Source organism: Melospiza melodia, chromosome 8, assembly GCF_035770615.1.
Source record: "Melospiza melodia melodia isolate bMelMel2 chromosome 8, bMelMel2.pri, whole genome shotgun sequence".
NCBI classification, from domain to species: Eukaryota; Metazoa; Chordata; class Aves; order Passeriformes; family Passerellidae; genus Melospiza; species Melospiza melodia.
In genome coordinates this window covers 30608221-30635254 of record NC_086201.1, presented here as the reverse complement: position 1 = coordinate 30635254, position 27034 = coordinate 30608221, and the positions used below count along the sequence as shown (strand labels likewise).

Genomic DNA, 27034 nt, shown 5'->3' with positions numbered 1-27034 from the left:
AAAGGCTAACAGAAGTGCCTTGTGTCAGAATATTGCCAATTCATACAAATCATACATGGACGAATTTAGAGCAGAAATCTCAGATAACAACAGTTATCCACTCAGCAACAAAGCAAACACCAGCCTGGAGCCTAGGAGTGAGCTAAGGACTTCAGATACTGAATGGCAGAACTTTGCACTCATAATTAAAAGCAATACTGATGAGTCACATCAGGATGAAGCAATAAGGAACAAGTATCATATGATGACAAATGATTATTCTGCTAAAATTTCAATTATCATGCTCTTACTGGAGATCCTGGAAATCCAGGCTCACCGGTTTGTCCTGGTCTACCAGGTTCACCCTAAGGAAAGAGAAAAGGAACACATTAAAACAAGAGATTTGAAAATGGACTTTGTGTATCATTCTTCCACTCAAACAAATGAGGACATTCACATCAGTATTATGCACTCTCTTTGCTGTAACAATGTCAGTGACATAAATCAACTGCATATGTGCCTAGCAAATGAGTATTAGACACATTAATTCACAAAGGGTTTTTAACCAAGAACTGAGAAAACTGAAGGCTGAACCCACAATGCATCCCGGTCATCAGGAGATGGTGCTGCCACCTGGTTTTCCTGGGAATTAATGAGTCAACTTTCTGTCATCTTCACACAGAACATCAAATTGATGTTATTTCCCACTGGAACAGCAATTTAAAACTACCTGCATTGTAGCTTGTGACTCTCCTTCTGTTTAAATGTTTTAATACTTGTATAAATTCTAGGACAGTGACTATTTTCTGTGTATTGCAACAGGAAAAACAATATGGTGAAATCAACAAGTATATTTTGAAGAATAATCAAAGCCCACCAGAGTCACAGCCAAATATTCCTTTACATGCATCAGTCAGTTCAAATAAACCCAGGACACCAGAAAGCAGGAATATGAAAGGCTTCAGAAAAATAATTTCAGGTCAGAGAGAAGGCAAAGGGCTTCACAAATGCAATTAAAGACACCCAAACAAAGGAAATGGGGGAAGTTCTTAGAGCAGTGTCAAGATTTGACTTCCCTGCACTGAGAGTTAACTATTGCCAAGGAGTCTTAACCTTGTACAGTTTAATGGGAAGGTAGCTGTTACACAATTAATTTCTATACTAAAATGGCATCTGCAGTTTTCTAACTAATTTTCAAGCTATAAATTACAGTTAGATGGATTTACTGTTGAGCAGTACATAAACACCCATATAATATATAGAAAACATACATTTTACATATATATGTATGCATACATGGATAAAGAAAAAAATCAGTTAGGAACATAATCAATTATCATTTTAAAAATAAATTAAATACTAAAATCTTATCCAGACACACGTATGGGCTGCCATTACAGCTCTTCTAACCCAACATGCAATCCCAAAAAAAAGGAGATGCCTCCAAGTGACTCCCTGTGATTTATTTTGAAGTTTGATTTCAAGAAAGATTATCTCAGTTAACAACTTAGTGAGGCAAGAAATAGAGATGGTGCTAGACTTTAGGTATGATGATGACACATAAGGAAAAGAAAGGAGGGGTTGGGAAATGGTTGCCAAGATTCACAGCTGAGATGCTGGATTTAATGAGTACAATTACAAAGGAAAGCAGACAATAGTAGTTAGAACAGGCACATCTGCTGGTTAGTCACTGCCTCACAGATGCCAATGTTTGTTTTATTAAAAATAAAACAAGATACAAAGAATAACAAACTTACATCTTCACCAGGTTTGCCTGGAGGTCCCTCTGGTCCACGAGAACCAACTGGCCCCTAGGAAATAAATGCAGTTGTTGGGAAGTCAGTTTAGCCATTATTTAAATATCTATTTACTCCATTTTAAAGTCTGGTTTTACAAAAACATATGTAGAAAAAGGAAGATTTTATGCCTAAGCACATTTGCTCAGCTTTGTGGTGCTCTTTCTAACCATCCTGACCCTAGAAAACCTGCATTGTATTATAAGAAAATACAGGATGGATTCTTTAGGAAAAAACCCCAAAACATTAAAAAACACAGTTGCTGTTTGGTTCAAATCTCTGGCTCTTGCTTTTACTTTTGAATCATTTTATGGCCTCAAAAAAATATTTTCATCATCCTTTGTGTAAGTTACACTATCAGGTCTGGTTTTACCAGTGCCTAACCATTCTCAGGCCTGTGCTGGAAAAGTGAGAATGATTGTTTTTAATATAATCATTGCTATTCACATGCAAAAAATCTCAAATTCACTGATCCATGACAACATGCTTTGAACACCACAATTCTTCACTGAAGTTACTTAATAGTTACAGCTGAAACAACATGACAAAAATTCTGTTCTGAAATTAAAAAGTATAGCATATTTGCAATTCTGTTGTAGAAATGTTTGCATTTATTGGTCTTACCATAGGTCCTGGATCTCCAGGTTCACCAGGTGGGCCTGTGGGACCAGCACCACCCTAAAATTAACCAAAGATTAATACAGTTACAAATTCCAAAAGCAATTATAAGGATATAGTTTAAAATCCATGAGCAGGAAAATCACAGCCTATGGCTGAGAGTCTGGATTCTAATTCAGAACCAGTCCACATTTCCATAGGAGTGAAAGTTGGATACTAAAACCCCTCAAGCTGTAGAAAAATCTTGTGCCATACACAAACCCCACTGGAAACTTAACACCATGCCAATAATGAAACAAGAACAGTCTCCATTTTCATTGCTGCTCACTCATTAAAAAAACTAGTTGGGTTAAACCCTGTTAAAGGTCTAATAAACTGTTCTTTTGGAGCCCATTCCTGTGTATAGTGTCCATCTGGAGCAGAGCCCTTTTTTAAATTCTCTTCTGGATGAAGGTGCACTCAGCCACAAATCACTGAGAATGGACACTGCCCCAGAGGTGCACAAACCCCCCTCACCATGAGCTCTGCCTTCAGCTCTGGTCAATTTAATCCCCTCAGGTGAAGCACTCACTTGTTTTCCTTGGAGACCCTGAGGACCTCTTGGACCCACTGGACCCTGTTGAACACACAACTTGTTACACACTGGAAAACAACCTTTCCCAAGTAAGATTCACCCTACAAAGGGCAAAATGGCCTGATAGTCACCACCAGCATTTCTACAGCCTGAAAGGTTTCTACTCAGAAAATTGGCATTATGAAACACAAACAGATGTTGAATGAAATCTTCAAAGTCCAAAAGCCACAGGAGTGTAATTTCATTAGCAGCTGAAAATATGGACTTGGCTGCTTCCTCCAACCTCACAGTCTGTGGAATCAAAATAACCAAACTGTCTGTCCAACTCCATGAAAAAAATGTAGTAACGAAATAAGAGTTGAGGGGAATAGTCTTCACTTGAAGGGAATGTCCTTACTCAGATGAATCTCATAATGGAATCAATGACAAAATAAATTAATCTTCTTGTTCTCAGTCAAGCTGAAAGGCAGTAATGAAAGGATGTGTTTAAATGTATCATACAAACCACCAAAAGAGCTTTTTAAATCATTGTGGTTACTTACACAAAACTCAGATTGTCCCTTAGAAAATGCCATAGTACTTTTAGGAACAATCTCAAACCTAATTGTAACTTGTAAAAAAAAATATTATCTTACTTTTTAAAGTAATTATCTTGGTTCTAGGAATAAAAAAATATCTATAACAGACAACCACTCATTTTGACAGAAATTCAAGACTTATGTCCTTTAAAATTCAATATTTTTTTACTAACTTTTAAAAAGCAAATGTAGAAGAGTTATCAATGGACCATTAAAAAAAAGCTAATGAACATTAGAAACAAAACATTCCTTCAGCTGTCAGTTACCCAGTTTACAAAGGAATGAAAAAAGAATGTCACATAACATGCCAAAGAGTGAGTGCCAACCAACTTTAGCAGACTATATGTAAGGCCATAGACATATTAACATTAAATTTAATCATATTTGAGAATGAGAAGAGGCAGTACAAGAGATGCAACACCTTGAGAAAAACTGAGTGAAAAGATTAAGCAAAACAATGAAAGCAACAAAGTAGGGTAGACTTGTGGAACAAACCAATTTATGTTCATAAAGCAAATTCACTGAAGAGAGACATTCATCATAAAGTTCTTTGAAGCAATCACTGCAAAAGTTACTCCCAAGGTAAAGTATCAAATTATCTTTGGAACCTTTCATATGGCATTGGAACTGATTTTGAGCTACTAGTAGGGGCTTGGATAAGATTCAGGTGGGCAAACTCATGGGCAGTACAATCACTAAAGGATGGTTTCCTTCAGAACGGATGTTAAAAATATCAGCAAAGAGGGTACCAGTATTTCCAAGATATCAAATGTGAAGAGAGGTATTATTAAGAAACAACCACAAGAGTTCCAGAAGAGATAACTTAGGGTGGTGAAACAGCTCTCACAGACAACAGACAATTTCAGTGTCACCCTTAAGTCCCCAGGGCACTCAAAGTAAAGAGCATCTCTAAATAGTGAGGGATGCCAGTGCAAAAACTGGGCCCACTGGGGACACAGGAAGTCTGTCTTGAAACAACAAAGCATAGATTTGAGTTAAGAGTTGGTTTTGAACGTAGATTTTTTAGTTATTACAAAAAAAACCCTGATTTGATGTCACATGTGAAAAGAAGATACATATTTGTTTATTCTGCTTTGTGTTATACCTGATAACTTAAGTCACTCCGCAATGGGCTGTTTTTTTTCTCCTGCACCTTACTGTTAGTAGCTACTAAATTTAACAGAAAAACACTTTTGTTCCCCAGGTACTGTGCAAAACTCTACTAGAATATATTGTACATCCCGGTTCAAGAGGCTCAGGTAGCTGCAGAGGATGAATTCCCTTTTGGCTTTTTGGACATGCACTCCACTTCCAGCATCTCTTACAGTACAGGGCTAACGTGGTCTTACCACTGCACCAGGCATCAGTCCCATCTGACTACCGAGTCCAGACTTCTCATCCAGTCCTGCCATCTGAGCTGAAAAGGGCTGGAAAAATAAGATGGGTGATTTTAGCTGTAAGTCATTGTGATGGTTTGTAAGGCAAAAATCCATGCAATCACATCTTTATCCTTTACCTTGCTTTTGCAGTGATAACAGGTCAATCCTTGTTTTAAATACTAAACCAAAATTTGTCTCTCCTACAGGAGAGACAATTTCAGGTATTTAAAGCTTCAAAGATTTATGATTATTATTCTATTTCCACTTTAATATTAAACAAGTATAAAATGACCAAAAAAGAGGAAAGCCTGCCACTACATTAATTACGTTCTTTCATGACTTACAAATCTAGACCAAAACTGCCATATTCCTTCATGTCTTCTAAGGCTTCCCTTTTTTTCCACTTATCATGCTTCAAGTTCAGAAATATCTTAAGATAAATAGAAATGTAACTGATTGCATGATGACAAATTAGAATCTTTTAACATCTTGCCCTTATCCAGCAAAGCTGAAAGCCACTGCTGTTCCTATCAATTAACAGAGACCAATGAGCTAGAGAAGGGAGAAACTTCAGTGTCCTCCTTCTTATGCAAGCAAATAGTTGAAATCAAGAGTTTTATTTTGCTTCATTCAGAGCCAGAGCCTCATTCACAGCAGGCCAGAGCTTACAGGGGCTGAGAACTAGCAACAGCTCAAATGTAAATTCAAATCTCCCAACATTTACAGTTAGTTCTTCATTAGATTGGTCCCCAGACACATTTTCTAAAGGCTGGAGATTGCCTGAGGTCAGAGACAGGAATACAAAAAAAAAAAGGTCTTAGATTTCCAGCCACACCTTTCTTCCATATTTTCTGTGGAATTCTATGTAGGATAACAGCCTAGCATCCATTATGGTGCTTCTGTGATTCTAAGAGATTCCTGTGTGCTGCAGATATTTACTTGGGCTGAGTCTGCTGGACTCAGAACTGCTGGGAAATGTGTCTAGGTCATGAAATGCTGCCCAAATTTGCAAGCTATTGGCCTAACATGAATATTGCAGATTTTTGTCACTATAACTATTGTTTTCAGTAACAATCTCAGGAACAATGGAATGAGAATCATTACAGGCGTCAAAACAGCAATAAATGTGTAACTGATTACACTTGACAAATTCAAATATGTATTTAATTATCAACCATAATTAGTATCCAATAGAGGGAGGAGGAGAAAAAAGTTTTGCAGAATACCTTATCTGTATCTATAAGGCTGGTTAGGACTTCTTTCACAAACAATTTCTCAATCTTCTCAGTGTTTGTCTGAATATTTCCAGCAAGAAGTATTATCAATCACATTTTAGTTTCTCTCATTAGTTATTTCTAATTCATTTATCTTAATTTTCACTTTTCTATGTTCCTAATTTGGTGCACTCATTTCCTCTGTATTATTGCTCAGATGCCTTGGATGGTGGAAGTAAAAGAACCCTTGTAGTGGTTCTAGATTAGGGCAGTTTGGCTTTGCTAGATGCTAAACCGGCTGTGAAAGCTGCATCCTTTCCCAGGCTTCTCACATTGAGCTTGTCCCAGTTTTTGGCAGAATTTACTGCCCCTCATGACTGGCAGACAGAAGTGTGGGCACAACATTTCATGGTCACAGAACCAAAGGCAAGTCACCATTTATATCACATGGATCTGGTCTAACACTTCACTTTGAGCTACAGCAAATGTAAACTTACCCTGCTTATTCCATCTGGTCCTGGGTGAGTGGGATGCCCTGGAGGACCAGGGTCACCAGGCTGGCCAGGGATACCAGGTTCCCCATCAATCCCTTGAGGACCACGAGGACCCTATAAAGAAAATCAGGAATGCCAGTAGTGTGCAAAGGTATTCACTGAAATCATTGTAACGGGCAAACACCTGCCTCTTTGGGATAAATCTGCATTTCTACAGAAAGATCTTCAAAAAAACAACATCCCTAAGCTCTGTTCCTACCTTCAGATCAGAAGCACTGACTGAAATTTATCATGAATCAAACACTGAAGTAAACTGTAGTAATTTCTATCACAGGGTTTTTTAGAAACTCAGGCTTTCGATCATTCCACACTAGAGAATACTATTCCTGAAAAACTTTTGGCTTTGCTCACTGTATAAAATGAAGTTAATTCACTTCTAAAATGAGTACACCTCAGGTAAGTGTAAATATACATAGAGGCTTAAGAAACTTGAGAGTTATGCTGGATTTTTAAAGCCTACTTGACATCATGAATGGTTTAGCCAGTTCATAGCACTGTTGAATTCTCAACACAGTTGTAATGCCAGATATGCAAGGAAAGTTACCTGGTGTTGAAGTCACCTCTAGCCAGTATTTACAGAATAGGTTAGAGCCCATCCTGTGGCTCTCATTTTAATGTGTCTCCCACTTTTAATTCCTAAACTGCACTCAGCTCGTATAAGAACTAAAATTAAATATGTAGACAGCTAATAAAACATTAGCTGAACAAAATGAGTAGTAATAGGATCGATACAGACATGCTTCAATCATAAATACAGACTTTAAAGTGCTTGTTACTACTCTTCTTCATTAGAATAAAATGCTTGACCAAGGCAAGGAAAAGTTTTAAACTATGTAATGAGCTCTGCCATTTTAAGGATCCTTGAACATAAAATTTTAAAAGCCTGGCTCACTGAGTCATCTTTTCAAACACAATTAACAATCAGATTGCCAGAATTTCCATGAGGTGAGGACTGTGTCTGCAACACATTTCAGTGGAATTTATGTCTCAAGTGGTATGGTTTGAACTAGTATGGCTCACAGAAGGAGCAGTGAATAGATAGTATTCTGAACAAATGAGAAGGTCTGTGCATGTTGGATGGAAGAGAAGGTTTCAGCACAAAACTTCATTCTTAAATGTATCTATTATAAACACAAGTTCACACTGCCAAACCTAAAAGTCCTTACTGTCCCAAGGAGGAAAAGAATGAGATACCTTATTTGTTTGTTGTCAAAACAAAAAGAAAACAAAGCTAAGCATTAGAGAAAAAAACCTACAAAACCACAGCTGGCTATAAAGAATTTGGCAAGTCTATGTCTTTGCTGATTTTCAATACCCACACAAAACACCTTAACAAAATCTAATAGATAAAAAAGCCTTTTTAAAATTCTTTTTACAAAAGGACCTACTTTTTAGTCACCAAAACTCAAGCTGGTTCAAGAGCAAACATGCAACTACTTACCTCAAGAAGTAAGTAACTAGTGGTATATAACCAGTTTGGTGGGTTTTTAATAAAACATTAATTATAATTTTATTTATTTTAAACCATTGATATATTCATAGGTATAGAAAAAAGCCCTTTCATTTTCTTTCACTAGTTGAAAGTCAATGAGGTTTAAAAAAAAAAAATGGAAGAGGAAAAAGGAAAAACATTCTCACAAATGCCACGAGGTGGCACCCTTTAAACACAATTGTCTCATTCTGTTCCATCGTTGCTGCTGGTCAGGAAACAATTAAAGGTTTTGCTTGTAATAAAATAAAAGGAAAAAGAAGCTCACGGTAGGACACTCCCAAATTTCTATTTACTTAAACTGCTACTGCAAGTAAAATTGAGTGTAAATCCACATGGAAAGAAAAACATATGAATGAGTCTGAGGATGTCCAAGTTTATTTTCTGTCCTCAAAAGACCATTTGTTAACAACTAAAATGTCATCATGGTCCAAAGCTCCCCCTCCCTAGATGCATTCTGAAAATGCAGCCATACTATTCCCTAGCTGTCTCTCACTGTTACACTAACAAAGAATCTGGTGTAAAAAGTATGCTAATATTTCTGAATCCTTTTACATCCAAGGGTCCTGCTTTTGTAAAAGGTGGAGATCCACAGCAAGGTTGAGTTCTTTCTGCTCACTAGTCAGCAGGAGCCTGACTTTAAAGAACAACGAAAAACAATCTGAAGAAATAAACAAACAGCTTGGAAATGTGCTTAGTGCACTAGCAACGTCCCCAGTCAGTAACGTATTTAACCAGATTAATTTTACAAGAGCGGTCTGTACAAGATTATCTGCTCCATGAGGGGTTTTCTCATAATATAAACTGCAGGTGTGAGCTAACATTTATTTTCCACAAGTGAAAATAAACCCCTGCACTAGCAGTCTGTCTCAGTGCTCTTGGTCTCAGACCCACACTCTGGCATACACACAGCTCATCAGAACCTATGATGGAACTTTGCAAAGAAGATGACTGCTTGATGATCCTGTGTTATTCCTTGAAAGCTGAATAATAACCTGTGTCAAAAGGACTCAAAGCATTTACAGCCTTTTGGGATTTTAGGTGCTTGTGGACACCACTCTCTAGAGAAAAAAAGGTATGCATGGCAGGGAATCAGAATTTATTGAGAATCTCATTGGCAATACTGCACATTAGGAAAGCACATCAGACACAGCCTCATTCAGAAAACACAAGTCAAGATTTCTCTGTGCACCCCAAGACTGCACAAGGACTCCCAGAGTTCTATTAAGCATTTTGATACTCATACTTCTGACAAATGTCTTCTGGAGATCTGAAGAGCAGCAGTGGCTTGGCAAGCATTTCAAAGAGGCTGCACATTTCCTGCACTGCATTAACAACGTCATTACCACCTCCAGACAACAGGCACATGCTGGAAACAGGGCAAGGGAGTCTGGGTTAGGCCTATGCCTAATCTCAGTATTGGCTTGCTCTCTCCTGAGGGGTAGGAAAATATCCTCATTAAAATTACAATGATTCGACTCTCAAATCTGCTTTTAGCAGCTTCTGTTCTTCAAGCTAGCTTTTTGAAAAGGAACTTGTCATCTGGGGTATTTTCAAGCACTCCTTTTTGGCCTTTCTGTGGTTCTCCACATGCAGACACTGAAATTCCCTTATGAAGTCTTTATTTCCACTGAGCAATCCTGGTTACATTATTCACCAGCATACCAACAAATGTAGTCACATATTAACTCCTGCTAACTTCTGAGCTTTCTGCAGTGCTCTGAGCCACGCAGCTCACACTGCTTCTGCTGCACAGCAGTCACCAGCAAGCAGCCATCGAGTTCTAATCAAGGGAATGTGATGTTCTAGTTCTGTCTGAGAATGTTTGTTGAGAAAGTATGGCTGTGGAGGAATTACTGCAAAACCTCTGTCCATTTCTCAAAACATTCAGGTTTCAATCTACCCCAGTAATGATGAAGTACAAATGTTTTCCTCTTTGTTACCTGATTCCTGGAAAATACGAGGACAGTTTTGGTAACTCTAGAAGACACAGAGACAGTTTAAAGCCATTTAATCTTTTGAAGTTGTTTCAGGTACTTTATTTCTGAGATATTTAATAACTTACAGGTCTTCCCTTTGGTCCTCGTTCTCCTCGTGGACCTTGTGAGCCTGGAGGTCCCTAAAAGAAAGACCAGAAATATTAAGTCTCTTTTAAACTACCTAATGATTAAAAAAGCTCTGAAAATATGAAATCCAATGCTTATTTGAAAATTAATTTGTCAGTCTTTTCCTACATCATCATGAAGACAACAGCTATAATAACCAAGTATTCAATATTTCTTCTCAAGTGGACATTGCCTGAAGGGAGTAGAACCATGATGCAGAGATCTACAAAATGGTTTCATCTCTCATATGCTCCACAGGTTAATCCAGCAAAGGTTTTTTGAATGCTGGGTTTGAGACACTCTCCCTACTTGTCCAGGACTGCTCTGTGCTCATCCACAGCATGGACCATCCTGCAGCTCCTCCTGCTCCTGCCTGGTCCTGGATGGAGAGGCATTCACCCAGTACTAAGACCTTAGATGTCCATGTGCTACAAGCACACACCCATTCTACTCTGGGCATGGGTTGACCTGACACTGGTAAAAACATCCTATCATCTTCTCGCCTCCTCAGAGCCAGTGGCTCTGCAGATAGCACCCACTGAGGTGTGGAAGGATCCAGAATCCTCCTTCACATCACCCTCCCAACACAAAGCAGGCATGGCAGGCAGTGGCAGATGCCTCATCAGAGAAGCAGAAGATCAAAAAGTACTCACGGCTGGTCCCGGGCGGCCTCGTATGCCTGAAACCTAGAGCAGGGAACATAAATTAAAGTCACCACAAGTCATGGCTACATCTGTCCTCACTGCCCTACAGAAAATCAGTCCTTGAAAAGCAAATAGCAAGGCAGGACATTAAAGTACCAAGCAAGTTAAAAGGCTTTTTAGGGAAAGGGAGAAAAAAATGTGGTAAATATAATGTGCACTAGTTATCTTTTTCCAGTTGGGAGTCTTTTTATTAGCAATGTGAGCAAAATCTTAGAGGTATCACTGCTCCTCTAAAAAAGATTAAATAAATAAGTGAATTACAACTGTTTAGGTTCAAATTATTGATTATTTAAATCTGTTTGTCTTAACACTAGAAAGGAATAAATAGGTAATGAAATTATATTTCTCCCCTTTCTAGATACTAACTTACAAAAATCTAACCATAAAAATAATTATGGCAGAAGAACTAACAAATAACAGGAATTTCTAATTTTACATATGTGAAACAGCATACTAATTCTACTCCTTTCATTCCTAGGCTGTACAGTTTTGTTGTATTTACTTCATTACTGCAATTCTGCTTTAAATTGTATTTACTTCATTACTGCAATTCTGCATACTGCTTTAAAGCACTAATATGTGCACTTCTAGGATGTGCTGATGGATGAAGAAAATAGTGACTTACAGGTGGCACTATCCCAGGTTCTCCTTTTTGTCCCTGTAGGAAAAAGACACCAGAACATCAGATGCCTGAAAAGAAGTGCAAGTACAATTACCAGTACCAGTTTCAGCAATACCATCTCTGTGACTCTGATAAGAGTAAGGCTTCCTTAAAAATACAAGAAGACTCAATTAAAAGTACCTGTGACAAATAATCCATGTTATTTTAATGACTATGGACACTGATTAAATGATGGCCATAAATTAACATTCTCCTCTAGCTGCATAACATACTGTCTGAAAGAAGAATTAAACTAAAAAAGTATGAAACTTTTCTGTTAGAACTGCTAGAAAGTGCTAGAAAGTAGCACTGTTGTTTGGATGATTCATGTGAAATACAGAGCCTAGAGCAGCTTTTAGATTCCATTTCTTCAAGGTACTAAATTAAATAGGTATCATCAAATCCATGGATATAGAAATCCATCTATAGCCTAGGGACAGGTTATGATACAATGATATTGCATAGCTTCAGAGTGAAGGACAACAGCAATTGACAATTGACTTTTCTTTGAGCTGAATGTGTTGACAATGATTACATCAAATAACTGGGTTTAGACCTACTGGTGGTAACTGGTTTCCTAAGGAAAAAAAGGGGGCTTTGCAAAGATAAAAAATGTCCTGCCTTGCTCATCACAGAATAAATATAAGGTGGGTACAGTGCATTTATTTCCATAAACTCAAAGTTATGGAAATAAATCTAAAAGTTATTTCAATTATTTCTTGCAGTTGCTTACTATCTTAGAGACCTATTTATGGGAATGCCTTTTCATTTCTTCTGTAAGAGCAGGTCTTCCCTTTGTTAAACTGCACACAATGGGAGAAGCTGCCCACAGAACCATGACTCTGGGCAAGGACACACGACTCCAATGCCACCTCCTGCCCACTGGGCAGCTCAGCCTCAGCACAAAAACCAGCTGCAAGCTTTAACAGTTCAGCATCTCCTAACACACTCCTTCCCTCAGCCTGTGGCACTGCTAGAGGTGACACAACCAAACTACTCCAACTGGAATGCCTTTGATGTAGACAGCAGGGATTTTCAGCCAGGGGATTCTCTATATTAAGATCAGGATTTCTGCCTGCATCCCAATGTTTTTTTCATGTGGACTGCATCTCCCTAGCCTCCAAGGAAGGCCAAGAAAAAGAACTACATGTTTTTAACAGACATTATGTGTATCTTTTGTGATATGCTTCAAGGAGATGCATGGGAGTCTTTTAATGGTAGTAATACATTCCAAAAAACGTAAAGGAAATCTTACCTTTCTTCCTCTACCTATGAGAAAGGACAAAAGAAGAGAAGAGAAGAAATTAGTGATTTTACTCTGAGAGAGAGAATACGCTAAGAGTTTGAGGGAAGGTGTTGCAGCTAGAGCCATCCCTGATCCTGGAGGCAGAGGGGATGGAGCATTACCTACAGGGAGCTGGGAGGGTTCCCAGGGACACACATACTCCCTGGTCAAGGTGTGAAGAATCAAAACACTGTGCAAAAATGTTCTCTAATTCTCAGCCTTTTTCCTCATTGCACAGAGTAACAAAAAACACTTTGGGAAAGCAGAGTATCTTGTGATGGATTGTCAGATGCTGGCCTAATGACTGACAGGAAGTCAAGGGAAGCTTTACTGCTGATTTCAACAATAACTGTTGATGGATCCACAACATATTACATGGTATTTTTCAGAAGACAGAGTTCACTGAGGGATTTTTGGCTTTTTTTTTTTTTTTTTTTTGTTTTTTTTTTGTTTTTTGTAGAAAGCATCTGCACTAGCACAGAGGTGCATCCAGAGCCATAGAGCCATACTCATGCCCACAAAAATCCCTCAGAAGAATATTTTATAAATGCCTCAAATAACAATAAGGAATTTGGGAATGTATCCATACTGCTTTTATATTTGCTGGGTGCACTCTGCTGGTGTTGGCCCAATGCCTCCCAAAACAGAGCAGGATGCACTATCTATTTATTAATGCTCACCACATCTTGCTACACTGCTCAATTACAAAAGTCCCTGCTTTTGTCTTTATCTCTACTTTGTTCAATATTAAGCTGTTCAACAGCAATTATATCTCCTGAAGAAATTAATTGTTATGCATTGAATGTAGCTCTAATAATTCAATACACAGTGTTATGTAGCTTTAATTGCAAGGTGAAAAATTTTCTTTTAGGAAGAAAAGACTTAATCCTTTAGGTATATAATAGAAAATATGCAAATAGGGAGTCAGTAATACTTCATGCTTCTTTTATATCTCACAAAAGGATGTTTTCACTTTGGGAAAACATTTTATATTGACTCAGTTTACATTTATTAGAGGGTCCCTGAATTGAGCATTTGAAAGAATGCACTTATTGTCTACAGGTATTTTTTCAATATTTATACATCTTAATATGTTTATTATATATACTTATCTTTCAGTTTCAGATGAACCACAAAAAGAAGCCAGAATTCAACCTCCTCAAAACATCAAGACATTTCAGATCAACCTTTTAGCTCTAAAGCCATTTGGACTTATATGAGACTCATAGTCCAAAGCAAACTGTTTTGAGTCGGCTATGGGGCAGCCCAAGAGGGATGATAACTGCCAAGTAAATGCTATTTTCAGGCTTAAATTTTCACCATAAAAACAGCTTTAGGAACTTCAGTATCACAAAGTTCCTAGTTCTTTGGGCTGCCTCTCCTCTCAAACTAGAAAAGGCTCTTACCTATGGTGGGGTCAAAGTCCCGTGGTGTGTGGGGGCACACAGGACAGCACTCTCCCGGGGGCACCTGGGGGTTCTCACACTCCAGCAGGTCCTGACACTGGATTTCATCGCAAAGAATAGCTCCATTGTCACAGACACAGATTTGGCACGGTGAGGGCTTCCAAATATCCCTGTTCAGGTACATCTGGCCATTCTGAGTGCAGGCTATTTCTTCACCATCTTCTCCTGGGACAGAGAAAAAAATATACAACACATTTTCCAACCATGAAATTGAAGGAATAGGACTGGACAAGGAAGGAGCACATCTGGAGATGAGAAGCAGCATTACATACAGAGAATACGACAGACCTGCATAGCTAAAGCTGATGTTAAGGACTTTTAAGAAATGTGTCTTTCTTCTTTTATCACCTTATTTCTTGATCAAAAAGAAGTAAAATAGAGTCCCCAGTTTCCCCACACTATCAAAGGAACTTTGCCTCATGCGTCTTTGGATGTCATTCTGCTCAGTGGGTGTTACCTCTACTCTGAGGAGCTCCTGCCAATTCCCTGCTCTGTGTAAGTGCTGAGCACAGCTCATTGCAGAGGTCTGACATGGGACGAGAACCTGTGACTTCTGTCTGGAACAGCACAGGCTGCCTGCTCCCTGCTGGCCTACACAGCCAGATGGGACAGGGCTCAACAGACCCAGCAGCAGCTGGGGGAAAGAAAAAAGACCATCCCATTTATTGAGTGAGGTTTATTTATTGGTGTGGGGGAATACCAGAACTGAGAATCGAATCTTCCAACCAGGACAGCCAGCCTCTGTCCAGAGGCAACAGCAGCACCCACTGCAGTGGTACTTGCAGCAGGGTCTCCAGCTGAGTAACAAGAGGCTCCTCACATGATTTATGTTCTGTTTTTATAACCCAGCTGGCCATGGCCCCACATGATTAACCTAGCACACACACAATACTGCCATGGATATATCTTAACTACATACAAAATACCTCTTAGATATTTTAACCATATGAAGGACCATAACCATATATGAAAGACCATCCTTTGTCACTATTTTTATACAGGACCAGTATGGACTGATTATATGCCTACTCTATTTACTTATTCAAACAGTCACATTCACATTTGTACTGTTTTACCATATATAAGTCTTTGCCATTGTTTTCTTGCTGCTTTGTAGCCAAACACACTGGGTATGTTTGGATTTTTCTAATCATGAGGTGGGTATATCTCAGTATCTTCTCCTAAAATTAAAATATGTCTGAGAAAGAGTTCAAAAAACAAGTAAAGTAGAAAGTTTTGCTGGTGTATCCAACATTTCACAGAATGCCCTAGCAGCAAGAAAGCACTTTTTCATTTTGAGAAATGAAATTTCTCAAATATAAAATATTTCATCCCCTAAAGGAGCAAGCAGCTGAAAAACCAAAGAACCATCCCCGGGCTGTCCACAGACCATGTGTCACAACTTGCAAACCAAGAATCCCAGTGCCAAGACAGTGTCTGAGTCACACACAGCAAAGCTGTCACACACAGTCCAAAAATTATTGTCCTGACCCCTGAGATGCTCCAGAGAAGACTGATCTTACGTGGGTGGGAGGTCCATCTGACCACAGAAATTCCTCCGATCCAAAATATCTTTGAAATTGGACAATCTAGTTAAAACCACTACTGAAAATTCTGAAACACATCTAATTTCTAACTGATACAAGACTGGCAGTAGAATCAATTATATCCACAGGACACATCTGCCTAATCAAAGATCATACCATTGTTTGTTTAAGCAAACCTGTTACTAGTGTAAAAATTAACAGCTCTAAGCACAATTTCACTGTTCTATATATTTCTGTCCTAATTTAAACCAAATGTAAACAGAAAATCTCAAAGTAATAAATAGGAGCAGATTTGGAATTTCAGCTTCGTGCCTCATCTCAAGCCCAGTTACTCCATCAAAGTCAAAGCTTGAAGAAAGAGAGCAGATGTGTCATTAACTGTTGCCTGCCATCACTAACAGCTTTTTAACACAAACTCAAATTGAAATTTTCACCAGGTCAGCTCCCCTTCAATTGCTTTATCACACCAACAGACTAAATGACTCGAAGAGGTGCTGCAGAAGCTCGGGAGGAAATGTTTTCAGTGTGAAGTAAAGACATCAACTAAGTATGCTGCACAGTCCATTTATGACACTGTGAGAATCATTTTCCGAACTGCAGATCGTATTTTGCAAACCACTCTTCTCATTTCTCCCTTGTGAGCATGACATAATGCACTGTCTGACATATTTAGCCTTTTCCCCCAGATGTCTGGCATATGGTCTATGTCTTTAACATATCACCCACAGAACTCGTCCTGCTGTTCAAAAGAGCAACAGTTTGCATAAATGAAATTTCTAAGTTATTGAGCCCAAAGTCAGCATTCTGTCATAACTTCAAATAAACCACATAGCAACTGCTTTGGCAAATCAGAGCTGAGCCAGATGGTGACTAGCTTCTGCCTGGGTCCTGCTCAGTGGCTGGGGAAGAGGCAGACAAAGGCAGGGGGAAAAGCACATACCAACTTCTGAAAGCTACTAAGTCTGCTTCCCTATCGGATTGTAGATATGATGGCAATTAAAAAAAAAATCCAAATAAACAAGCCAAAACCAAAAGAAAAAAACCTACCACCTCGTAATAGTGTCAAAAACCACAATGATACTTCTTTTGATTACATCTGGCGCTCCAAGGGGTTGTTTTCTGCTGTGACTGCATTACACTGAAAGAGTAACCTGGAAAGGGCAGCTGTTTCAAAGCCAGCTCCTTTCACAAGAACATTTTGACATTCTATTCCCAGGCCTGAACTGCAGGCATGTTATCCAGCTACACCCAGAGCAGCAAAGGCAGCAAAGGAAACCATTCTACCATTTCCTCTCTGCCTTGCAAATTTGCAGGTTTGTTTTAATCACAGAGACCAAGTTACAAATTCTTTATATATCACATGTTCTTTCTACCTCTACAGCTGGAACATTAGGCGCTGAGTGGCTTGAGAAGCACCTTTGGAAATTTTTAATGAGGCAAAAGGGTCTGCTAGGCCATTAACCAATTCCTTTCTTACCAACAAAAAATACATCTCTAGTTGGTATTGGACCTGACTAAAGAACTGATAGGATTCAAACCCACCAAATCTCAAAGCAGTCTAAAAATATAAAAAGCAAGGTAGGAGAGATACCCAATGATACATTTAAAGACTCATTAATCCATGGGCTTACACAACAACCAACCTTCAGAAAGAAGATTTCAATGCAAAGCACAGTATGTAAAATGCATTTTTTTTTTCTGCTATATGTGTTGGAGTATGGTTTAACTTTAAAGATCTAATTCATCAGCAATCAAACTGTCAGTTACAGCTAATTTACCAGATCCAGCATCAGCAGCTTGGAAGTCAAATCCCATCAGGCACTGCCATACCCAGTTTGGTGCCACCACTGAAGCTGTACTAATTACTGGGAGGGGAGGAAGGGGACAGGGGACCCAACATGCCGTCCCAGCCACTAGATGGCTGTCAATGTCCATCAGTCATCATGACTAAGTGTCAAAGGTCCTGCACAGACCAGGTGTGTAAAACCTCCTTTGGGCTGCTTGTGCTGAGCTTGTTTTCATTTCAGGTACATCCCTCTCAAGGTTAATTCTCAAGCTAACAGCAGGAAAAGGATTTTAAAAGACAGCATATGAAATAATTTCAATTTTTCACCACATCATTTAGAAAGTAACACCTGAAAATTTACTGCTGCTTCATTTGTTGTTTAAAGTTCCTTCACATTGCTGTGCCCGTATTGCTTTCTCTGATGCCTGGTTGCCATCTTGCACATTGAAAAAGGAAAGTAAGGCCTGGACATGGAACCAAGCAGAACAAATAGAAAGAAAGACAGAAAGACAGAAATAAAGAGGGAAAATGACACCACAAAAATGTGCACCATACAAAGTAGAAGCAGTGAACCACCACCACCTCAGCTGAGGTGATGGTAGGTATGTGAAGGACAGGAATACATCTTTCAATGACCTACTTGAAGAAAATAAATGGTCTGAGGAAAACCTGCGTGTGTGAGGGTTTTCTGCAGACATGAACAGCATTGAGTCATAGATGAAATGACAGGAAAAAGAAAAGGATTTGGCATTAAAGCAGCTCCATTTCATCACATTTTACTGGTCCTACCAAATGTGCTAATTAAAGGAATCTAGAGGCTGACAGACCTACAGTGGTAGAGAACACAGTCTAACAAAAGCAAAAAAGATGATGACTGGTACTGAAAGCAGTCTGCCAGTTTTAGGCTTTCATCTGCCAGGAGGGGCTTCTTGATGCATAGTGTAACCAAAGTCCAATTCTTTTGCATTGTTTAACATAAAAAGACTGGAACAGAAGGGGTACAGTTATTTAATGAAAAAGGGTTGGAAATAAAACTGCACAGGGGTCTTCTCATTCTCTCTCTGTCATCCTCATGCTAGGTTTGTGAAAAGCATAGAGAAATATAAGATTACACAGATACAGTGGTTTTAAAGTTTAAAAAGCTAGAAAATGAAAAGCTGAGTTTTGAGATATGAATTACAAAAGTTAATCCTGCTGACTCACAAAGCAGAGGTGCAGAAGTAAATCAACATGAAAGATGATACGTGCTAGCAACCATTCTGCAGATGTACTGCTGTGCATGTGTACAGACTGCCAGGGCAGGGACAAGAGGAGCTTGGGCTTAATAATGTTTGACTGTCAGCCTGCTGCAACAATAATGTAGGGCTTGATCCAGATCCCATTAAGTTAATGGGGAAAACCATTTACTCCAATAAGAATCATACTTTTTTTTTTCCTTTTTTTTGGTAATTTTTTTTCTGAGTAGTAATCAAGTATTATCTTTTATATGACTAATATATATATAATTTATAATACTAATATATATAATTATTGTGACTTGCAAATTATAATATAAACACCAATTATTCTGAAAATCAGATAGCTTTCAGGAGTGCTACACATACAAAATCTATTTTGCATTTGTTGCACAGAAGCAATTCTTGTTAATAATGATTACCAGAGAGAATTCACATAAGTACTTTACAGTTACATACATGAGGATGAACCTGGAATACTTTACTAATAAAAGACTGAATTGATGCTCAATTCTGCCAATTTTGTGCACATAAGCATTTAGGAAGAGAAAGGAGTTCCAAATTACTGCCCATCTCTCTTGTAAAAAAACTGGCTAAGAACAAATCCTTTGCATTATACTTATGGGAATGTACACAGGTACAAAATTTAAAACACAAACCTGTAGGAAACCAGATTTCATCAGAACTTTTCCTTAGAAAAAGAGGTGGGAGAGGGTTAATCCATCCTCCAATGTTCCTGCTTAAAAAAAATCCTAGGGGATAATTTGCAAAGTTGACAATTAATAAGCCTTTTTAACAGCATTCCACAGAATAAAAGGTGTTGAATGCTTTAAAGTCCAAGTGAGTTTCAACGTGATTGAGGAGGTCAGCTCTCTAGACAAGGAGCTGCAAGACTTTAGAAATAGAAAAGTTCCAGGGTATTCTCCTAAATAATGTAGATAATTTTAAAATATGTATTTTCAGCTGGAAAATTACAGGCTCAACTGCTTTTTCTGTGGAGGCCACAAATACTATTAAGTATGAATACTGTGAAGCATCAAGGTACAAGTCAGCTCCCAAGAAGATAATTAATTGTTGAAATTGCTGTGACCATCAATAAAGCCTTCCTAAAGCCATACACTGCATCTGGCCAGCTGCTTCTGCCTGGGAAGGAGTTCATCCTCAGATATTCACCAAATAAGAAAACCCAACTTCCAAGCTCTAAACAGCAGTCCACAAACAGAAAGCAACAGCAGAACAATACACCCTGACCTGGGAGAAGAAATAATGTCTCGGGTAAAGGGCTCTCTTAGTGTGACCTGGCAGCTGGGGTTTGTTTCTTCCAGAAAATTGTCCCTAAATAAATAAATAAATCTGTTTTCCACTCAGCACTGTGATTTCAATTTTGACTGAATGGGGGAAACTGAATAGGAAAAACTATGCTTAGGATACAGTTTAAATCCTCCAAATTAATTGTAAATCAATATCTGAAGTATGCAACTGCTTCTACACTTACTTGGATGGAATCTATATTACCCTACAATTGGTTTGGTGGTCCATATTCCCCCTTTTTCTCACTGGTTCATGAATTTATGTCTCCATCAGGGCAGAGAAGTTTTGCTTGCCTTTTTATGGATAAGTTTTGTTTCCAACACACAACAATCGAAAACAATGTTTTTATTACAAGATCCAACACATGCTGAATACAAAGGCAGAAAACACTGGAATCCCTTCCAGTGAAAAGACTTTCTCTCACCAGTCCCACAGGACTATCCAATGTTTATTACACTATTCAATATCCTAAAAGCAAATCATGGTGTTTTATCTGCATCTTAGCCTCAGTAGTCCTGAGCTGCTGAACAAGACTTAACCCTTGCACACACTCTAGACAAGGCAGGAAACTTTGCAGAAGCAAACTTGCTCCAAGTTTAGTCAGACTGGTCCTTTCCTTTTGGTTATCCCTGTCTTAGACGTGTCTACTTCCAAAGTACTCAGTTAAACTAACTCATTAGTTATCCCATGAACAAGGTTAGATGTAAACGTGTTTAACTTTGTTTTTCTCTGTTTTTACTTCAGTTCACAAGTAGGCTGGCTGGACACATTGGGTGCCTGCAGGAGAACTGGGTGAAGGAGGGAGCTGAAGTGCCTGATATGCCAGCAGCGTTTATACAAATACTCTTGGATGAACACATTCAAGCCTCCAGCATACAGTAGGAAATAAAATTACTTCCAAATGTCCAAGGCTGCACAGAGACTGTCATGGAGAGGCATTCAGGGCATGCCTGAGAAAACACTACTGCAGATTTCAGCAGCTGGAGCAAATCAGTCAAAAGGCAAAGTTGGTAGCAGGGTCCCTGGTCTCTGCTGGAGCCCACACGGCCACATACGCCCTGCTTGGACTTTGTCATGCAAGGTAGTTAAAGTCAGTTCAGCTACTGCTGACTCAGTGTGGAAAAAGTCTAAACAAAGTGCTTATCATGGGCAATTATTCTGTTTATTATCTCAAAAGAGGCTTGAGGCAACAGAGATCATTCTGTTTTATAAGCAAAATGTTGGAGCACATTCTTGACTAAGGGATGACATTTTTAAGAGGAATCACTTCATCTGTATGAAGACAGGCTGGTCCCAGAGAAACATCAGATTCTTTTGGTGGGGAGCTCACAAAGAGAACACACAGCAAACACGTTTCAGGCAGTGGAGGCAGGGCCTGGGCTTGGCACTGCTGAACACGCACAAGTTCAGCAATGCAGGGATTGTCTTTAAAACTAAAACAAAACTAAACCTGCAAATTAGCACATTTCCCAAAATGTAAGAGGTTCAAACCTTCTGAAAGCAAACACACCCCAACAGTGGAAATCCTGCCCAACTTGCTGCTTCTGGAAATTTAAACAAATGTGATCAGGACATAATGAACTGCACATAATATTTCTAAACTTAAGTCTAAAATAGCAAGATTACAGTAAAAATGCAATATTATTCTACAGTCTATTTTGGCTCCCTTTCTGGAATCCATAAATGTTTGATTTTTATCTTTCCAAAAGCCAGACTTGGACTGCTGTGATTTAGTAAAAATAATGCCTTTTGGCTGTGAAGAAAATTCTCTCAGCTACTTCCTGTGCCATTATCAGTAAGACACAATTTCCATTCACAGCCCATTTGAAATCCTGTAGTAAATCTAGGGATAATTCACAAGAAGCCACCCTGGCTGTCCAGTCAGCCAGAAACCTATGGCCTGAGGAACAAGCCATGTAGGGTAAGGTTGCACTGTGTCAGCCAGGTCCTGAAATAACCATCTCTTGGTGTTCCCAGCACTGATCCCTGTGGAATGTCACCATGATCTAGCCACCAGCTGGACTCAGAATTGCCACCCATTATTCTGTGAATTCAAAAGTTCCACCAGTTTATCATTCACCTTGTAATCCACCTGTTCAGTACCATACTGAGTACTTCTGCAATTTGTCTATAGATGCTATGGGAGATGGTGTCAGAAGTGTTGCTGAACCAAAAGTAAACAGTGGCTTCACTTGTGCACCAAGCCAATCATTTTATAGAAGGCAACGAGATTTAACCAATTCAATGGAAAGGGGAAAATGCATTAAATAAACAGCTCCTAGCTCTGTCTGCTCCTCTCTGTACCCATCTATTCCAAATCTTACAAATTCCCCTGTTCCAGTTTCACATGTGCTCTAATGCTCAGAGTTTAACTGGTAAAAGAGCAATGAACTGCAAAATAACAGGTTTGCCTTCCTTGTTTTGCAGGATTTAGCTCTTTTGAAGTCACACAAAATGCATATGGATGTCTTTTCTTATTATATCTAAGAGAAACACTTGCTGCTGCCCAAACACCCTCATTCTTTGAAGCCATACACATCAAAGTTCAATAGCAACCTATCATTACACCCTGCCTTTTCCACAAAGCTATTCTCCATTGTGGTTTGCAAAATGGACTCCTGTAATTCCCTAAATGCATCCTTGCTGGCTAATATCACCCTCTTTTTCAACTAAAAATAAAGATTTGTAATTAGCAAGAAAATTCAGTTCCATAATTAAAAATCCTTGCATTCCAAAGGGCTCAGCATTTCAAACTGGAGTGAAAACTACCCAGTGTCTGGGTGGAGTAGGAAGGTATTGCTGGAAAGCTGTACTCATAATATGCTGTTTGTACAGCAAAGCCATTCATTTGCTAAAATTCTGGGCCTCTAAGAAAGTAAAAAAGAAGAATAGTAAGCAAAAAGTCTGCAAAAATTTCAAGAACAAAGCCTCTTGTTTCTTTTCTGCCACCATTACCTTTTCCACAGTTCAGACAGCTCAGTCAGCAACTTCTGGCTCCAAGCTGAGATGGAACAGACTTTGGCAGCCCTCAGGGCATCATGGCTGCTTTCTGCCCAGCATCAGGGAGGAAGGGTCTAAAGGAGCACCCTAGTTCTCAAGTGTAATCCTGAAGATAATCACACCCATGTGCATGAGGAAAAGACAGGGATTTGGATGTGTCTCATGCCCAAGAGAGAGTTAAACTTATTTATTACTTACAGATATAGCAGCAATAAGCAGTTTGCTCCTTTCAGTGTGTAAAAGGAACAATGTTAGTAACAAGGGAGTTGGGCTCAGCTTATTTCAATATAGGTTTGGGATAAAAAAACTTAAGACTGAATACAAAAGCAAGAAAATTAGCATTGCCCAGGAATTTTTCTACAATGGGGGTTATGGGTTTTTTGAGGGTATTTTTTGTTGGAGATCAATTAATTACTGAAATAACAAGGACAGTCCTTTTATTAGCTACATAACTTTTCTTTCATTCTAGGGATGTTTGAAATCACCTATTTCAGTCAAAAAAACCCCACTGGGATTTGCTAGAGGGAACCTCACACCAATAAAAGCCTTGTAAAAAAAAATCTAAGTCAAGCTGAGGAAAAATGTTTTCACTGACCTGACCCAATTCCATCTTTTTCATCATTTCTGAGTCACGAGACCTTTTCAAGGTTGCTCCAGCTCATCCAGGCTGGCAAGGGAAAACTCAGTTATTTAAGAGCAGCTTCCCCTCTAGCACAGGCTGGTGACTGTACAATGCAACAAGGATGACTTCAAGTAGACTCATATTTGCACCAACGTACTTTAAATCCCACTGGAAGAAGAACAGAGCTAGGTCAGGTGAAGAACATCCTCATTCCATTTTCAGAATGCTGCACAATTTCATTATACTTAAGAAAGAATTTTAGGCAAAATCTGCTTTCTTTTTTTGCCTTTATGTAACAGTGGAAAATGGCAACATTAACTTTGTAAGAAAAATCCCATGAAAGAAGAATTACAGGTATCTTTGCCACCATAGAGAAGACTCTATGTTACGGTATGACGCACTGGATAATATTACATATTTTTATTTCCATTTAATTTTTAACTTGTCTTTGGTACTGTCCCAATTCTTGGTCCATACAAATGTTTTAAAAAAGAAAAAAAAAAAGAAAAGAAAAAAAAAGGTCAGCAAAAAGACATACTATCCACCCTGTCATTTAGATGCATAGCAGTGATAAATGGATACATACCAGCCATTACTTAGCTCTGCTGCAGGATTATGGTTTCTGGGACAGAGGAAATGAAAGGCTTTTCTGCAGGCTCTCCTGCTCCTAACCATTGGACATCCTTCCATACTTCAGGGAGCAAGCATTATGAACTTTGTCAGTCAAATAATCCATACTAAAAAGTTTGGAATGAATTAAAATTCAAGTAGGGATGCCTAGTTTAAAACAAAACAGCCATCATCACCTCCAGCTACTGTTTGCTTTGAACTTAATCTATTTAATATTTCCCTTACTTCCTCCTTTCAAAGATACTTCATCATTTTTCAGATCTTTTTAATTTTACCCTACTATTGTTTCTTGGATATGAGCCTTTAAAAGCCCAAGGAGGCAGCATCCAAGTTACAATAACATTTTTTTTCCAAAGCAAAGCACTCTGAATTCTGACATCTTGTTGCACTATTTAACTCCTAAAGCAGAGCTAGGATCTGAAATTAGGTTGATGTAAATGCATAAAATACAAAAGAGAAAATAAAGCATTTCTATAAAAGAATGGAAACCTTTGTGTGGTTGAGAGAAGCACCTGTGTTTAAGGGATGCAACTCCAGCACTAGGCTCAAGATACCTTCTAGGGAACAATCCAGGGTATGTGGGCACTCTAATGTGACTATACCCAATTGCTGGTATCAAAACTTGGCCTTCACTGCACTCAGTAACCAGTAAAATCCACACAGGGAACCCTGACATAAAGCTGGGCTCTAACATGACCAAACATTGGGCTCTGAAGTGGAAATCACCAGTTGGAAGCCAGGAATCCTGCATGACACCTTTGACTCCATCTAACAGTGGAAGTGTCTTAGTTTAGCCATCTCCAAACTTACATGATAGTAAGTAAAACAAATATTTACTTTTTCCTTAGGGAAGAGGTTTCAAGAAAGAATTTGGCAGAAAGCCAGCTGAAAACCAGCTTTTTTTTTTAACTTAAGTCTTCAGTGCTATTAAATGATAAACCTTTGAGGACAGAGCCAATGGCATCAAAAGACACTTATTAATGTCAGTGGGCTTTAAATCCATGTAAAGCATCATTGTGTTACATTTAGAGTTACATGATGCATCCATCAACTCCTTATAAACACCTTTGGGCATAGTTTGTTTTGTGCTTCTCTCTAATGCAGGGGACCATTAGAAGTGATTATCTGTGGTACAAGAAATGCATCTCAAATTGCATCTTTCACACAGCATTTAAGACTGCAATACAAACAACAAATAACAACAGCCCAATCACTTGTTTGAACCTTACACTTCAGGACTTTCATAAACAACATAAAGGTCCCCTTTAAGGCCCTGTGGGCTCTGTTTGCACAAGGAATTATTGCTGGCTTTGCATTAAAACAATATACTGTGATTGAAGCAGCAGTTTGGCAAACAAACATAATGCAAGTCCCTTCACCAAATCTCCACAGTGTTTTTCAAATCACTCCCTGGGGAAACTCAAATAACGTTTTGCTTGGTTCAGATAAACTCCAGCTTATCACAAGCTCATCAGATTCTTCAGAGGTCTTATTTTTCCTCAAAAAGTACCCTCATTTGCTATCTTTTTAGGTTCCCACATATTTTCATTTTCTGAACCACAAAACCCTACCACTTCAATATTTCCATTCAAGCACCAAATCCTTTCTTTGAAACTTTTTCCCTAAGGAAAACCCATATATTTGCCTTACTTCAGCACCTCACACATCTGAGTGTTGCACCAAGAAGGCACTTTAACATTACAATTCCCCATTAAAGAGCTGCTCCACAAGACTTTTTAGGTATTGATAATTCTGAAGCAAGAAGTAAACAACAACACCTTAAATAGACAATCATTTGACTGCTTTTTACTGTGAATTTAGAAATATTAATTTAGTTCAGCAAAGCCCAGAGGTAACAGTAAAGACCAATGCATGTTATCATCAAAGGACAGAAGTGAGACCATTATCTTGGTTCTTCAAAGTCTGTAAGATATTTATGTTCAAGCCCTTTAAGTGGTGGCTTTTTTCCCTGGGTCACTACTTGCATTTTATTGTAAAGCAAGACTGGAACATCTCTGCAAATTAATGTGTTTTCTTCTACCTGATACTTCAATTCAATTAATCAGTCAAGGATGTTCTACTTCAGCCTTAGCAGAGCTTTTGAAACAAATCTGATCTTTTAGCTCCTTTAGAACTTTATAATCACCAAGGGTACCACCAGAACTATTCATTTTTCTTGAAGAAAAAGGCTGGAAATATGTTGCATTCACACCTAATTTGAAGAGCCAGCTTTGAGAAATCTGTAGCTGCTCCAGTTAACGCCAGCCAAAGATTTTGACTTTCACTCCCTTGCTCAGGAGCTGTTTTTCAAATAGATACCTACCCATTGGACAATTCCCAAAGGATTAGAAATAGCTGGCATCTATCCATAAAGAGGATTGTGACAATCTCCAGAACGCAGTGTCCTATTGCTAGATTTATTTACACTAGCGAAGAAATGCAATATTGCCAGTGCCCTGCCTCACTAACTCCTTCTCCACTGGTGGTCTGGGCTAACACAG

General features: G+C 38.7%; 1 protein-coding gene across 3 annotated transcripts in view; it reads right to left on the bottom strand.

Moving 5' to 3' along the window:
* COL5A2 (collagen type V alpha 2 chain) overlaps positions 1–27034 on the bottom strand; it is a 128105-nt gene that overhangs the window by 32655 nt on the left and 68416 nt on the right. For all 3 annotated transcript variants that reach the window (XM_063162540.1, XM_063162538.1, XM_063162539.1), the window contains exons 2-12: positions 14343–14567; positions 12907–12920; positions 11616–11648; positions 10940–10972; positions 10247–10300; positions 6636–6746; positions 4895–4972; positions 2965–3009; positions 2400–2453; positions 1737–1790; positions 291–344 (exon numbers count right to left, since the gene is read on the bottom strand). In XM_063162540.1, coding sequence (XP_063018610.1) covers positions 291–344; positions 1737–1790; positions 2400–2453; positions 2965–3009; positions 4895–4972; positions 6636–6746; positions 10247–10300; positions 10940–10972; positions 11616–11648; positions 12907–12920; positions 14343–14526 — 714 coding nt within the window. In that variant the 5' untranslated portion in view covers positions 14527–14567. The remainder of the gene's footprint in view (positions 1–290; positions 345–1736; positions 1791–2399; positions 2454–2964; positions 3010–4894; positions 4973–6635; positions 6747–10246; positions 10301–10939; positions 10973–11615; positions 11649–12906; positions 12921–14342; positions 14568–27034) is intronic.